The following is a 15,609-nucleotide window of genomic DNA, read 5'->3' as shown; positions in this document are numbered from 1 at the left end:
TAATGTAGAAGAAAGATTTAATGTATAAAACAACTTAAAGAACAGAATCCATATTATGCAGATTTTTTTTACATGTTAGTTCTTTAGTTTCTGGTTAACTATTATAAAAAATATTGATGATCCATTTCCCTTTCTTAAATATAAAAATAAGTTCTTAGCAAAGAGCCTCAGATGATGCCATACTGAGCGAGTTCATGTAGCTCTAGATGGCTATATGCTTCCCATGGGCAGATTATTGTGATGTCTGAAAAAGAAAGAACAAATAGTGAGTAACAAAAATAAATTACAGTTGTATGGTTTGTGTGTAGTTGTTTGTTGTGCCTAAATGGTAGTACTTCTGCCTACCAATGCCAAGCCCTTCCATTCCTGGGATCTCCTCTCCAAAGCTGAGGAAGAAAGGAAATCACAAGCTTTATTGTGGGGACATTTTTAAAAGACAAACTTTCAAGAAGACACTCGGGAAAATTTACTCAAGAAAGAGCAAGGCTTACCCAATGACGCCCCTCTTTGGTGGTTTGCTCTTGAATTGGCGGCCGTTCCTCTGTTTGAACTTGGGCGGGCCAGATCCAGGGCCGGTGGCTCTGAGAGGAGCTTTGTTTCGAGTCTTCGCTTCAGGTTTGGCCACATCCACATTCATATTTCTGTTGTTTGAACTGTAATGGGACAGTCAGTGTGTCATAAAAAGGGATGTAATACAAATAAATATTAAGAAATGTTGTTTAATGTGCCCAGATCTAAATACGTTGCAATCAGGACATGTATCCGTTTCCACTACTCTGTATTTTGCTACTACACTAAACAAACTCATGAAAGTAATTGTCCTTCTGTGATTACAAATGTGTCTAAATAACTTAATATCTGAAGAAATACAAACATGTGGCAGATAATAAAGGCTCCTACGCTCCCACGCTCACATTAATTAACCCTTCATTATGCCTTTGAGCTTCACAGCACCTTCATAATCAGATTACTGTGGACATGTTGAATTTGTGATCCTAACCTGAATATAGCTCATTGATTACTCAATCAGATTAAAGGGAGTTTTGAAAGGAAACTTTTTTACAAAAGTGGTAAAAACCCAGGTGACGATATATATACAGTAACTATTAAATAAATTCAAAGCAGATAGATTTGAGTAAATACATCTGTGTCCATAATTTCACTCCAAGTAAACAATACATTTTGTTATGTTTATTCTAAATATTGCTAAGAAGAACTCACTGTTACAATCTACATATACAATCTACTGCAATCAATACAACAGCTCCATAAATTTGACTTTTACACATAATGTTCTTGATATTATCATAAATGTGTTCATTATTGAGGTCATAGATAAAAGTGGTGTTGAATTGGTTTGTACTGAGAGGTGTTTCAAACTGTTCTCTTACACTACTTGCTATTTACATACATGAGGGGCGCAGAATTTTAGAAACATCCTTGAATACAGTGCAGTCTACTACAGCGCCACCACTAAATATGACCTTAATGCTAAAACATATTTCATTGACACATCAAAATAAAACTGAACAGTATAGCATCATAAAAAATAGATTTTACGGCAGCACAGTTGTTCTTATAAACCTAATAACGTGACCACTGAGTATATGTGTCTTCTTGGACACATACAGGTTTCCCAATTTGCCCCCAAAATTGACCTTTAAATTAAATATTGCGATCCATTAAACTTAAATAAATACCAACAAAATACTGAAAAAAAAAAAAAGCATGTTTCTCGTAAAGCACATAAACTGAAACTCCAAAACATCGTCTAAGTGGTTGCTCATACTCACCACTTGTGTTGTGTATCTTTGTTGGTCATGTTATACAGATCAGGGCTGCTGTTGCATGATGTGTTTAGTGAAGCGCTCTTATACACCTCAGACCCCTGAGAAGATTATGACACTAGCAGCCAATGAACTGCAGGATCCTTGTATACACACACACACACACACACACACACACACACACACACACACACACACACACACAGAGGTTTTTCACATTGCATATGGACCAGTTCATTCATTAGAGATTGACAGGCAGGCAGTTTTGGGGACATCAGACTGACCTGACAGTGCAGGCAAATGTTTTTAGAATCACAATGAAGAAGTGTGCCTGGGTGTCCACCAGGAGTCATCTGCATAGTTCAGCAATCTTTGTATGTGCAACAATATGCAGTGTGGTACCACCACCTGCAGACGAGAACATACTAGCCCTTTAATCAGCAATCTCTCAGATTGAGTTGTATTAGGCCCCACTGGTAATCCCCCCCCCCTACACACACCTCCCACACACATAAACACAAGCCTGATCCATTCATCTGATGGTTTACTACAGCTTCTCCCTGTAATCTATACCATTCATGCACATGCAGGACAGGACACGTGCATGGACATAGACTTTCACTTCCTGTGGCTTATTTACTCTTACTGTCTCTCTTATAGACTCACAAACTCACACTAATTATCTGCACACAATCACACACACATGTGTCAGCATCAGAGGATGCATTGAATACCAATATACTTTTATGAGATATTGGTGACCTTTTTATGAGAACGTTTTTATTCTCTGAGTAATGATCCAGTCCACGCACACTGAAAATCCTGCAGGCTCTGGAGTGCTTATGCTGCTGGAAACATATATGGTACACTGTATGTCACATGTCTGATACATACTCTGGGATAAAATGCCGAATGAGCTACAACTAATGATGGTGTTCGTTGTTGGCTAATCGGTAGGCTTTCTTTTTGATTAATCATTTAATCTATGACTTGTCAAAATAATAGTAACAACAGTACTACTTTACTCAAGTAACCTACAGTGCTTAGGTACAATTTTGAGGTAGGCCTACTTATATTTTAAATCAGTGTCCATTTTATGCTACATTACACTCACCACACCATTTTGGATAAAATATTATACTTCCTACCCCACTACATTAATCTTAATAGATACGAGGAGCAATTCAATAGTAGACTAACAATAACACATGTTGTTTACATCTGGCTTTATTAACATAGTAAATTTACTATACAATTTCATTTTTTTTGTTTGTGTAGCTGATTGTGGTAAATAGTTTATTAAATTGTATTTATTTGTAGCCTATGTGAAACTCCAATGTGTGACCATCTTAAGCAGCCATAATTTAAGTTATGTCTGCTTCTGAGAGTCAAAATCAATCTTACAACAGTCTGGATGGTCAAATGTATCTGTACTTAACAATTCTGTAGGATTGTACAAACAAACTGAACTAACGATGCCATCTAGTGGTGTCAGAAAGAAGCAAAGATCGTCAGTCATATCGGTGTATCACTCTGGGCTAAAATGTTTCCATCAAACAGATTTCTGTTTTATCTGGTAGTGAAATGTGTTTGTACGTTTTGTTTTTAGATGTCCCACATAAAATTCCAGTTTTGCCAAATCAGGTAAATCAGTAGTAGCAAGGACCAAGACTCTCCACATGTTGGCTCTTAGTGGTGTATTTAAAAACTCTGAATTTCTTAAGGTGAACTGGATAATTGTTATTAATAATTTGATAAATTTCCTCTTCCTCTCTTTTCTCTGTGAGCTCGAGGAGAAGTGGTGTCTCCTCTACAAAACGTCTCGGTGTCCCACGAGGAGTGGAAACGTCAACGGCACCTGAAAAAGCCACAGAGGGAGAGGTCTTCACTTCCGCCCGCGCTGTCGCTTCAGGTTCGTAGGTTAAAGGTTAACTTACACGCTGCCCCACATGTGTTTTTGTTTTGTTAAGATACTCTGTAGTGCATTGAAATAACCTACAGTAACATGGGGAAGAATAAGAAGAACAAAACTAAACAGCCAGGACAACAAGCTGATGAGGCTGGACAACGTCCAAGGTAACGTAATGAATCTGACAGAAAACTGCTAGCTAGCTCCAGCAGCTATTAGCTCTCTACATTAGGCGTAAGCTAAGTTATCATAATAACATTCAAGTTGTTAAAATCATCCTTGTATGAAAGTGAGGACACGTACCTGCATTATACACGTCTTTCAAAAGTGAATTCCTCCTACATGCTGTGTGGACTGTAATGTGTCTAAACAGGGATAAGAAGCTCAAACGAGATGGGAAACCCAAGAAAACCAAACCAGATCACCTTCAAGATATCCCCTTCAGGCTCCGAGAGATAATGAAAAGCAAGGAGAGAATGAAAACGGGACCCTTGAAGGCCAAAAAGATAAAAGAGTGTGAGTGGGAAACCTTCTTTATATTTCTGTTGAAATACATACTGATACTTTCTTTAACAGTCATGTATTTGTTTGTGTCTCTTTAGCCATCGTCCCTAAAGGTAAACCGTGGGATTCCCAGGGTGGAGACATAGCTGTCCCACATTTCAGGAGGGGAAAGGAGGAGAGTGAGAAAGCATACGTGCGACGCATGGAGAATGAGACCAAACACGTCCTCTTCCTCACCAAGAACCAAGTAGAGAGAAAGCCTGAGCTGGATGCAGACGAACAAGAGAGGCCCGCAGACAAGGGCAAGTCTGAGAAGAAGAAGGAGTGAGTACACTGTCACTGGCAATCACCTTAACTGATCTGTGTGTCTGCTGATATGAGACGTCAATGAAGGGTGGGGACAACTGAGTCGGTCAGGGTACTATGACATGTCTTAAAATATCATCTTTGTTGCTTTTTGGCTAATGTTTGATGTGCAACAAAAATGCCATACAGGGACAAGACAAATGTCATCTGTTGAGGTTTTAATGTGCTGTAGCAATTTATCATTTTTGGTTACAGTCTAAGCTTAAATGTAACAAAAGGTTGCAGGAAGGCAACAACAGGTAAGTGAAACCATAATACAAAACTGCTTACATGTAGAATAGTAAAACCCAACATGGATTTAAATATTTGTAACTTATAATTTAAATAGACCACATTAATACAGAAATGTTAAACTGATTGTCTTTCCTGGGTGATACATGTCTGATTTATTTGATCTTTGCTGTCTTGCTGCAGGTACGATAAAGTCAGACTGCAGAGGCTGCAGCAGAAAAAGTTGGACAGACAAGAGGCCAAGATGGAAAAAGAGATGTTTATAGGTAATGAAAGCATCTTTTCTCAAACACTTTTCACATTTCAGGAGTGTTTAAGATCATCGGGGGGTAGGTTCCATCTCTGTAGTTTCACTATTCACAATTATTTTGTATTATTCAAGTTTATCAGAAATGTAGTTCCAAAGCCTTTACGTGATTACAGCAGGTACAAGTAGGATATATTCCATAACTATTTAGAAGTGAGTGTAAATATTCTTTAATTTAATTTACTCAAGTTCTTCTGTCATGGATTTTCCAGCAAAGTGTACAAGAGATCGTACACTTTGCTGAAAAGGACCTGTTATTCTTGCTTTTGGTTTTAGGTGACAAAATGCTACAGCAGCTCCTTTTCCCTTAATGTAGCTTAATGTGTTCCTTTTTAGTGTATATCCTCTAAAATCAAACTAAGTAACTAGCTGATTATTTCTGGGACATGTTTATTTAAAGCTGAGATATCATACTATAAAAGGGGAGTGAATACAGGACACAAACACTACTCCTGATGAATGCTAATGTTGCTTTGTGTCTGCTGTATTTGTAGAAAGGCAACTGTTTGCTAACACATTTGCTTCACATCCTAATGAGGTGATATAGGTGCCTCCTAAAACAGCCAACCCAATAATGCTGCTTGAATCAATTCAAGGGTATGAAACGTGCCTGTAAACTGATGTGATGAGGTTTTGTTTTGTAGACAATGTTCCCTTTGGTGAAGTTTCAATGGCCCCGCCGTCCCTGAGCGCCAAACCCAAGAAAGCTCCGGTCAAATCTCAGGTAACCTGCCATGCAGTTATCACATGTGATGTTGGTGAGCTTAATGGTTGAGGAGGAGGTTAACTGTGTTTTTTTTGTTTTTTTCTTTTCTCCCTCCACCATCCAGAAGGCATCAAGAGACCTGCTTCTCAACTCTCTCCTGGGCCACAACGTGGCCTCCACAACCAAGCCCTCCATGGCCAGAAAGAGAATCATGGAGGAGGAGAGGGAGCGAGCAGTGGAGGCCTACCGCCATCTTAAGAAACAGAAACAGCTGCAGCATGAGGCCAGGACTGCCAGTCTGGAAAAACTCAAGAACCTTCAGTGATGTTTCATGTCAAAGAATTATAAGTACCAGGCTTCAGTCCACAGTGAAGTCCAGAAATGGACACAGATCGTAAGCTAACCCTCAGCAGACTGTATTATGTAACTCTGGAACTGATTTGCCAGCGGGGGAGCTCATCATACTGTAGATAACTGTCAGGGAAAGGAGCAAACATTTGCATCCACAGGCCACAGTATGAGGTAAGTATTAATCAACATCCACCTGTCACTCAGTATCATGTTTTGCTCAAAAAAAGAACAGGACATTCATATTGTTAATGCCTGTTTAGATGTATTACAAACAATGTAAATACATTCAGACAGGTGACTTTTGTTTTTCTCTCCCTTATAACTGTTAGATGTTCACTGGTAAGTGATCATTGTATTTACACTTTTTGTATCTTTTAGATACTGATATCATTTGTGATATGATATGGTAGACAATAAAATCATTAAAGCTGGAGTAGGCAATTTATTTCAGAAGCATTTTTGGTATATTTGTTGAAATTCTCTTTTACATACTGACAGTAATCAATAAATCAAATGCTCTGACAAGGAAATGGAAAAAAAAAAAAGGTATCTGTGGCTTTATCAGGACTATAAAAAGCATGGCCAATCATTTAATTTGACTGACTGGCCTGCCTATCTGCACGCACTATGCCTGTGAACTCACTGCGCATGAAAATGTGTGGCTTTGAAGGGAGGCCTGAAGGGTGTGTGAAAAGAGACATGCCTTTAGTGTGACAGCCCCAGGTTTAATTCCCACGGCGACACGCTCACCAATGTGTCCCTGAGCAAAACACTTAAGTCGCTTTGGATAAAATGAGTAAATGTAGGGAGGGTGTTGGATACAAACCTCTGATTATGTGCTGCGGTTCCACTAGATGGCAGTCCCCCTGTAGAAAGCTGTGTTCATGTTGTTTGCAGGGAGAGCTAACATGTAGACTGAATGATTTTGGACTTTTTCGTGGTGGCACACCTTGCCCTAATATATCTGTGAGATTATGGTTGTCGTCTTTTACCACATTTCAGACTGAATTCAAGGAGTGGAAATGAGCAGAATGTGTAAAAGAATTGTAAGGAATGAAACAATTATGAGCGTTTGATCATATCACATGAGCTTCATCAGCAGACAACGTTTGCCCAGTTGTCATAGAATTGTACATCTTCAAAGTTACATGGCTTTCAGGTCTTCATGTCTATTTTGGCTTTAAAGATGATCTTCAATGTTCATTCCTGACTTTGAAAACAATCTTACCGCCAGCGTTCAACAGTATGAAATGACCACATTGGCCAGGTCTCTCTTGAAAAAGAGGTTTTAAATCTCAGTGAGATCATCAGGTTGGGAAAAAAAAAAAAAAAGTGGTCATGTTTTTCTCAGGTACATTTGCCAAAGTTAAGAGTGAACTCATAATATAAAAAAAATAAAAAAGCTGTTCATACTTTTCCTTTGTACCTCTCAGAGCCTGAATCCTGGTATAAATAAATCACATTAGCCTTTTTAAATGCAGAGCTCTTATAAGAACCTGGCACAGCTATTTATTTCTTTTGTAATCCTGGAAAGGTTTACCCTCATGAACAAGGCCTTTGTTTAAATATTGGCCTCTGGGACAAACTGTACAAATTCAGGCATGTTTTGTTTGACAGCTTCCTCTTTCAAAGCACCTTAGATCTAAAAGCAAATATTAAATTGATAATTTTTTTTGCAAGAGTGATCTCCTGAATAATATCACCAGATGGCATTACCCATTTAATACTGAATCCCTGTTGTCTGGTCTGTAGGTTCACAGAAGTTGTTTTGTATCTGTGTTTGTCCACTGAGGGTTGTCACAGAGACATGGATATGCATCAAGTGGGGACAGCTGCTTGTGATTGGTAGTGCTGACTCCCTTGAGCTGAGCTCAACCTCCATTAGTCATGTAACCACCCGTGCCCATGTGCACGAGACAGCTATTCGTATTATCAAGGGATTTACAGTTGCTGCCTGTCAGAGAAAGATGCTGCTTTTGGTTTCAGCTCAAGTCACTGATCAGGAGTTAATGTCTAACACACTTTAAATAAAGGCAGTGGCAAGGTTTCATGTGTTTATATTGTGGACTCTTCTGCAGAGTGATACTTTACCAGTTACCCCTTAATGAGATGTGTGGGTAAAATCCAGCTATGGCTCCTTTGGGACAGCCTGTAGTGTTGCCCGTAAATCTAGAGCTAACCTGCCAGTAAACGGGCAAATGTTGGGAATGTAACAAAAACAAATGCCTGAATACTCTTTTTGTTTCAATTTGTAAATTTGTGCGTTTACCATCTGGTTGTAAAGACTGTGCTGCCTATCTGCATGTTTCTTTGCAGCTCTTTGCATCCGTCTGTCTGTCTGTCTGCAGAGGATCAAAGGGTGCAGACACGGGGCATTGCAGAATCTCCACATTTGCACACGTGTTCTGTTGTACATTTCAGATCTGTCTGATTTCCAGTTTGTGAGCAATTTCCTGCTGAGTAAGTACTCATGGCTGCTGACAGTACAGGGTGGTGGGAGTAATTGGGAGAGAGCCTACTCGGCCTGCTGCTAGGCAGCCACCATCACTCTAAAGTGTGTACGTGTGTGAGCATGTCTGTGTATGACAAATTATGTTAATAATCGTTGCTCTTCCTGTAGAGAAAAGGGAGAATCATCGTAAGTCAAGGCAGTTGTCCATGCTAATTTGCCTAAAGATAATTTGTCCCTTCACAATAATTTTGAATATACAGAATGTTTGTTTATTTCAAAACATATACCCTGAGTAGCATTTTAAAACTGTTTCAATAATTAAATAATTTTCTGTCACTGTGTGATGGTCTCAGTGTGATTATTTGCATCCCACTCAGCTTCCTATGTAACAAACACATATGCAGAGAAGGCTCCTGGCAGCGTTTTGCTGCTGCCGCTGCCAGACAATGCAGTTCTTCTCAGATACTCCATCAAATCTCATTGTAATGCCCCAAACTCAAAATGTAAGTGCATCCACTCAGTGGCTATAAGAATGTCACAGTGCTAAATCCAAACTAGAAAAGAGTTTTACATGGATTTATTTGTCAGATTTTACCATTTGGGTATAACACTTCCACAGTTTCACACTCAGTGCCGTGTAAAATATGTTACAGCCTTGTTTAGCAGTGTGAGCTCATATACCACAGTCTGAGAGTCTGTTGTAAAATCTTATCTTGCCAACATTATGTAAATGCGAAGTGTAAATGGTAATCCTTGTGACACTTCCTCTTTGGTATCCCATATATGTCTTGTGAAGTGTTGAGCTGTTATAGTCCAAAAATCCAACAGCCACACAGGATGTAAGTAACCTTTACAAGTTTAATAAGTTAGAATTTACACCTTAAAATGACATTTGTTATACTTTCAGGGGTCTGAACCACAACATGATTAAGTATGTTTTACAACAGCCAACAGATTAACAGTCACCAGACGCATGACAAGAAATGATACTGGTGAGAACGCAACTTTGATTATTGTGAATAAAAACTAAGATGTAACAGTTCAATTACAGACCTTGTCTTTGCTTTAAACTCTCTGTACCTAATCCTTAGAAATATAAAAACTAGAGGCAGAACAGTATTTGGTCTTTCTCTTAGCAAGAAGGTAAAGTAAATATCTATATAGAGAGAGATAGACATAGAGATTGAGAGAGAGATTGACTGACTTTTTCGGGAGTCCAGTGAGTACAAGCTACCAGTGAGCAAAGCTGGTTTATAGTTGACCATAAAAGGTTTACAGCACTAGTTGCCATAAATGGAGGAGCCGAGGCACAACCTTTCCATATGAAAAGCACTGGCCTTTTATAAGCTGTCTATCTCCAATATTGTTAGCGGTTTTATAACTTTTGATATATCACACTCAGCCCCTGTGCATACAGAACATACAAGCAGTATACAAACATCAGAGGAAATAAAATATAAGACAAAATGAATATGTGTGTGTGTGTGAGAGAGGAGCTAGGAATTACCACAGTGTGTTATTAGTTAAAGCATCTTCCCGAGGAAGGTGTAGGCGACACTCGCCTCGTGGTGCCTGCGCGTGACAGTCCTTAAGAAGGAAAAGACTCCACCGAACGAGGCAGGGAGCTGCAACTTCCTGGATTCAAAGATGGGGGTGTGGCTCGAGGGATCATCGCATCTTGATCCATCTGTAGAAACAATCAGAGGACTGATTAAGATGTGACAGGAGAGAAGGTTTTTTTGTGTCAGATATTGTGTAGACACTCACCTTAGTCATACCCTTGGCAATCAGGGCTAATTCGGTGGGCTGGTACACACAACTTCGTAGCTGACCATTATAAGCACCGTATGGAGACACTGGCTTTTTGGGTACTGGAAAAAAAGAAAGGCAGAGGTCCAGGTCCATCACTTTTTTTGTTTTAGTATTAGACTTCACACAAGTTCAACCTTAAAACAGCTATAAAAAAACAGAAAGGAAGCACCTTTAAGACATCTGCCATTGTTTAAAGAGGACAAGTGGACAGCAGTCTCTGTAGCAACAGACATTTACTCAAACTGAACAGTTAAGTGAATCAATATTTGCTGCATCTGTCAGGATAAATGAGAAACCTTCGCATGAGTTGGACTTTAAAAGCACACTGCAGTACATCCTATTTTAAATATGTGTCAGTGTCATACTCGGGCACTGCATTGTCCATATATATTTTTTACCAACATGACAACCAAACATTTCACTGTTTTTCTCTTCCCAATTAGTTTCTGTTTGTCACCAGGGTCACGCACTGCAAACATAGTGTATAAACCAGATACTCGCCTAAGCGTTGTCCAGCATCCACTGATGATAGTACTATTAGTTGGCTGATGTCAGACACAACTCTACGAATGCTGTTTACAAGTAAATAAATTACATTATTTAAAATATGTGTAACTGTGATGTGTTGTTTCCAAGTAAGTGCCTGCTGTAACTGCCTCATAATATTGGCCAAGGACACAACCTTCAGTAAGTAGATCAGATTTGTGACCTAAAAAAATAAAAGGTATGACCCCTGAATGGCACACATCTAACTTAATCCTATAAGTAGATTCCTATGGGTGCAGCCAGACATTAATACTTGTGGACCAAAAGGCAATTCATTGTAGGCGGGCTTAATGTCTCAGGCAGGTAAGCATGAAAGAGAATGTGTGTGTCACAGTACAGCTTATCTTGTGTGCTTAATTGTTTCCAGAGGGGAATGGGCATCCTGCAGAACATTTTTGCATGGCAGGCGCCAACACATTGAGCAGGTAGTAGTAGTACACAGAGCAAAAAGTATTCCCTCTCACTCTCCTTAGATGCTTAACAGTGGATGCTGTTTAAACTTATGTTCAATCACAGTTCCCCCGCTCAGCTTCACAGAGATTGAGCAGTTTTGAATAGGAGGAAGTCCAAACAAAAAAACATTTGTTTTTCACATCAGTGGCATCATTGTTTTTTTTCTGTTGATCAATGTTGCATGGCTGACATGATTTTGGCCAAACATGAAACATAGCGGATTTCTTGGGGACTTTTTGTCAGTGCACCTGGAATAATCATAACTGAAGCTAAAAGTGACCAAGAAAGGCTATAATGCAGACTTCAAAATAATCCCCAGTTAAAAAAAAAACAAATAGGCCACTGCCCCCACTCTTTATGTATGTGAGGGGATGTGAGCAATAATTATACTGACAAATCATTACTGTTAACCTTTTGACCTGCCTGCAAGTTGTTATTTGTGTATTTCCTGAATAGAATATACTGTGCTTGGAAAAATATCGAAATTGTTGCTACTTTTTGCTGTTTTGTCAAACACTGAAATAGTAATCTGACAATTATTTCACAAAGCTATCCTATTGCGCTTTCATTTGCTACATTACTGTGTGCCATTATATAAAGTGGCTCACCTGTGCTTTTTGTGACACGCTGTTGCCAGTTTGCACACTGAAAAAGTGCGTCTTCAGAAAGCATGTGTGCACGAATAAATCTTTAAGTAAATAAATAAATTTGAGACATTATCAGTTGGGGCGCCACAAGATTAATGTTAAACCATTATGTGTCAAGCTGTACCTGTTGGAGGCTCGTCCATAGAGAAGGCTTTATTCTCCATGTACACGTTCTGTTGGAACCGCTCCTGCTCCTTCAGGATGTTGTCATAAACCAGGCTCCTGGCAGGATATACATGATCTCCATCGAGTGGCTGCTCCTGGTCTGGGTCCTCCTGGGTCAGTAAGCTGATTTCTGGGATGGTGTAAAAGAAGAGGAACACCCAGGCATTTGACACCACCGCTACAGCCAGAGTAGGATCGTCCCAGCTGGGATCCCCGGCCACTCTGTTCCCATGGATGTACATGACAATCCAAGCTACCCAGATAGCCATGGTGAAGAGCCCCGTGACCAGGATGAAAGCTCCATCCCGGCGCCACTGCTTGTGCTTGTGTGTCAGTGAGGGCACAGGCATCACCACCACAGCTAGCAGCAAGACCATCACATAGATCAGAGCCATTACAAAGTCCTGGTTAGCAATGCTGCAGGACAGGTCAGGGACAATTACACCCGCGGGTGGGCTACTGACCACAGTGATGATGAGCCACTCAGTGTTGATGATCACCTCGACCAGCCACAGCCCCAGGGCTCCCAGGCATAACATCCAGCTCCTGGGCCCCCGGCCTCGCCGCTGAAGCAGGGCGAGCCACAAACCATGCATCGCCAGACAGGCTAGACAGCCTGAGAACAGTACTCCAAAGAGGAACCTCCGTGCAGCACAGCTGGTGGAGTACCGACCCACGATGAAGGCAAAAGTGAGTCCAAAAAGTCCCAGAGTGAAGACTAGAATCCCGGCCTGCAGGGCCACCATACCCTTTCTTTTCTTGTCTGTCACAAACGGTAAGGAGGACATGAGGATGATGAAGAGAATGAAGGAAGTCACCACACCAGCAGCAGCAACAGCCTCCACCACGACCCCCCACACTGTGGTCAGGTCACACAGGTTATAGTATATGGTGCTGATACTGGAACCACATCCGTTTGGAGCACTGGTCGATCCCATGGTTTCACTGCAAGGTTGAAAAAAAATGCTGCAACAGAGATACCCTGGTTACATGGAGGCAAATCCCTAGATTACAAACTCTCATTAGCATCTGTGATTATTAAAACAGGAATGCAATGACAAACAAACTACAGACTTTACAAGTATCTTAAAAAAGATGCAGCCTATCCGTAGACACATGGTGTCACAGCACTGTAAATGAACTGTCCCATCCACATACTGCACCAACCCAGTGGAGTAGCTGATCTCAGCGTGGAGTCTCCCTGTCCCGCACTCTTTATCCACACAATTTTAGTACAACGCAGCTACCCACTGAAATACATTCATTCCAGACAGTCTGGATGAAAAGTCCAATCTACAGCAATTTGCTGTAATAGCAGTTTAGTAACCTGGCTACTCTGTCTAATCTGCAGTGTCATCATTTTACCTTTTAACAGGAAACTAAATAAGTAGCTATGCCTCACCCGTATCTTATTTTGTTGTCCAGTACAATTTGACTTAAACATAAGATTGTTCTGTATTCAGCTTTAATTCCACTCATCCCCCAGTGTCCATTTAACAACTTGTTCCTCTTGCAAAATCCCCAAATCTACAATCTAATTCAATCTTAATCTATTCAATGGCCCTGTATTGGTTGAGAAAATAAATACATTGCTCAGATAAATAAACCACATAAAAATTGGAGTGTCAAAGCTAAAACCAGCCATTAAAAAAAAAAAAAAAGCTAATGAAGGTTAACATTTTGGGGAATGAAAATCAAATTTTAGAATGACATGTTAAAAGGTCCCAGGTTATACATAAGCACACCATAAAGTCTACTGCAAAACAATTAATTAAATTATAGGAGTTTTAGAGTCTAATATTACGAGGCTGTAGATTGTTTCCATCAGGAACTTCCTACCTGGATAGTGGACTGAGCAGTTGTGGCCACTGCTCCAACAGGTGACTCAGGTAGATTTACTCCGGTAAGGATAACCCACCTCAGAAAAACAGAAACGTTGCCTTGCCCGAACCTTTATTGTTGTCTCTTAAAGCCGATACCTATGAGGCTCCTGACAGATAATTCGACCGATTTCTTTGCGTTCAAATATTTAGGCTACGTGATGGATCCATGCGTTTAACCGGGCGGGATCACGGAGAGTCCTCCATTTGCCCACTCCCTCTCCGCTCTCTAACCATGTTATAATGGACTCACCGGCAGTTGCTTCAAGTTGTCCTGCGATTATTATTATTCTGCGAATGTAACAGCCTACTTTCGCAGACAACTCAGCTCAAACCACGGTCTCTCCGTCCACCCCCTGTGGTGTTTGCAGCTTTGCATATTCAGCGAGATTAGCATGCAGCCTTATTTATTTCGTGCGGCTTACACCCAAACAAAGGGGCCACTCACCTCTCAAGTGGGATGTTTACGCCTGTATATAGGCCTACCGGCTATGCAACATGGTCTGAGCTGTGACCTGTTTGACCATGCAGAGGCTTTGATTTCAAACACACTTTTGATTGATGATGAATGGCTTTCACATGTTTAGTGATTAGATGATGTAGTTTTGCGCAGGGGTGGATAAAATATTCACATCCTTTAAAAGTAGCAAGAAAGTGCCCTGCATTCAAAACCGTAGGCTACTTAATAAAAAGTATCTAAATATTGACAGCTGGATGTCCTTAATATATCAAAAATCAAGGTTGTGTCCTTGAGGTAAGACGCTTTTTTTGGATCTTGGAGATGGACATGATTAAGGTAACATAACATAAAGTAAAATAAATAGCTACAGTTGACAAATTAATTTGTATTTAATCAAATGTATTTTTTTAGGGAGTAAGATGTGAAATCACTCCAATAGGTGCAAATTACAGATAATATAAACTACAAATAGCTGGTTAGCAAGGGGATTAACGACCTATGTTTAGTAATAAACTGACCTTGCTTTATGTTATTAGTTTCCTATAATTTATTTGTCAGACCTTTAAATAGTGTATAAATAACAGCGAACTTACAAATGATCAACCATAAAGGTGCAAGGTGTGTGTGGGTCTTACCCCACAGGAAACTCTAAATAGTTGCATAACTTATCTTAAGGCTCTCCTTAATGTAAATATACATAGGCTACATATATAAAAATGAACACAAATAAAAAATAATGTCTTACCCCATGTTACCCTATGATGTTTTTGGATTGATATTACTGCTGCATTGATATGTTGCATTTTACTGCTGTAAATTGTTTAAGGTTGTACTCATTTTAACTAGGCTACATTTATATACAAACAAATATGAAAAGTACAATATTTACCTCTGAGATGTTGAAGAGAGGAAGAATAAAGTTGCCTTTAATGAAAATACTCAAATAAAGTACAAGTGCCTCTAATATAGTTAAATAGTACTTGAGTAAATGTACATTACATTACATTACACCACTAGTTTTGTAATTAGTCTT

The 15,609-nt window shown here is 39.8% G+C and overlaps 3 protein-coding genes across 3 annotated transcripts; 1 reads left to right on the top strand and 2 right to left on the bottom strand.

Moving 5' to 3' along the window:
- Positions 1-167: 167 nt before the first annotated feature.
- On the bottom strand, positions 168-2,303 carry LOC119890499 (retinal cone rhodopsin-sensitive cGMP 3',5'-cyclic phosphodiesterase subunit gamma-like). The gene is made up of 5 exons (XM_038701802.1): positions 2,072-2,303; positions 1,794-1,930; positions 492-653; positions 346-386; positions 168-244 (listed from the first exon to the last, which is right to left on the bottom strand). The coding sequence occupies exons 2-5, from the start codon at positions 1,820-1,822 to the stop codon at positions 168-170; spliced, it is 309 nt and encodes a 102-aa protein (XP_038557730.1). The 5' UTR covers positions 1,823-1,930; positions 2,072-2,303.
- Positions 2,304-3,681: 1,378 nt separating this feature from the next.
- On the top strand, positions 3,682-6,604 carry ccdc137 (coiled-coil domain containing 137). Its single transcript, XM_038701783.1, has 6 exons — positions 3,682-3,863; positions 4,070-4,212; positions 4,299-4,524; positions 4,981-5,063; positions 5,749-5,828; positions 5,935-6,604. The coding sequence occupies exons 1-6, from the start codon at positions 3,793-3,795 to the stop codon at positions 6,133-6,135; spliced, it is 804 nt and encodes a 267-aa protein (XP_038557711.1). The 5' UTR covers positions 3,682-3,792; the 3' UTR covers positions 6,136-6,604.
- Positions 6,605-9,451: 2,847 nt separating this feature from the next.
- LOC119890473 (G-protein coupled receptor family C group 5 member C-like) lies at positions 9,452-14,775 on the bottom strand. The gene is made up of 4 exons (XM_038701772.1): positions 14,076-14,775; positions 12,196-13,202; positions 10,381-10,484; positions 9,452-10,300 (listed from the first exon to the last, which is right to left on the bottom strand). Exons 2-4 carry the CDS (start codon positions 13,172-13,174, stop codon positions 10,202-10,204), a joined length of 1,182 nt encoding a protein of 393 aa, XP_038557700.1. The 5' UTR covers positions 13,175-13,202; positions 14,076-14,775; the 3' UTR covers positions 9,452-10,201.
- Between the last annotated feature and the right edge of the window lie 834 nt (positions 14,776-15,609).

This window comes from Micropterus salmoides, unplaced genomic scaffold (assembly GCF_014851395.1).
Source record: "Micropterus salmoides isolate LMB-PRFRI ecotype aquatic unplaced genomic scaffold, ASM1485139v1 Ms_hic_scaffold_10, whole genome shotgun sequence".
Classification (NCBI taxonomy): Eukaryota; Metazoa; Chordata; class Actinopteri; order Centrarchiformes; family Centrarchidae; genus Micropterus; species Micropterus salmoides.
The sequence above is the reverse complement of the archived record's forward strand: the minus strand, read 5'-3'. Positions and strand labels throughout refer to the sequence as shown.

Bases quoted from the DNA above. Each gene is read 5' to 3' on its own strand.
- LOC119890473 (XM_038701772.1), bottom strand. From the start codon at position 13,174: ATGGGATCGACCAGTGCTCCAAACGGATGTGGTTCCAGTATCAGCACC. The intron at 10,485-12,195 runs GTACAGCTTGAC...CTTTTTTTCCAG, and splicing joins TATGGACGAGCCTCCAACAG to TACCCAAAAAGCCAGTGTCT. The intron at 10,301-10,380 runs GTGAGTGTCTAC...TTGTTTCTACAG, and splicing joins TTGCCAAGGGTATGACTAAG to ATGGATCAAGATGCGATGAT.
- LOC119890499 (XM_038701802.1), bottom strand. From the start codon at position 1,822: ATGACCAACAAAGATACACAACACAAGTG. The intron at 654-1,793 runs GTGAGTATGAGC...GTCCCATTACAG, and splicing joins AAAGATACACAACACAAGTG to TTCAAACAACAGAAATATGA. The intron at 387-491 runs GTAAGCCTTGCT...TTTCTTCCTCAG, and splicing joins CCAAAGAGGGGCGTCATTGG to CTTTGGAGAGGAGATCCCAG.
- ccdc137 (XM_038701783.1), top strand. From the start codon at position 3,793: ATGGGGAAGAATAAGAAGAACAAAACTAAACAGCCAGGACAACAAGCT. The intron at 4,213-4,298 runs GTGAGTGGGAAA...GTGTCTCTTTAG, and splicing joins GGCCAAAAAGATAAAAGAGT to CCATCGTCCCTAAAGGTAAA. The intron at 5,064-5,748 runs GTAATGAAAGCA...TTTGTTTTGTAG, and splicing joins GGAAAAAGAGATGTTTATAG to ACAATGTTCCCTTTGGTGAA.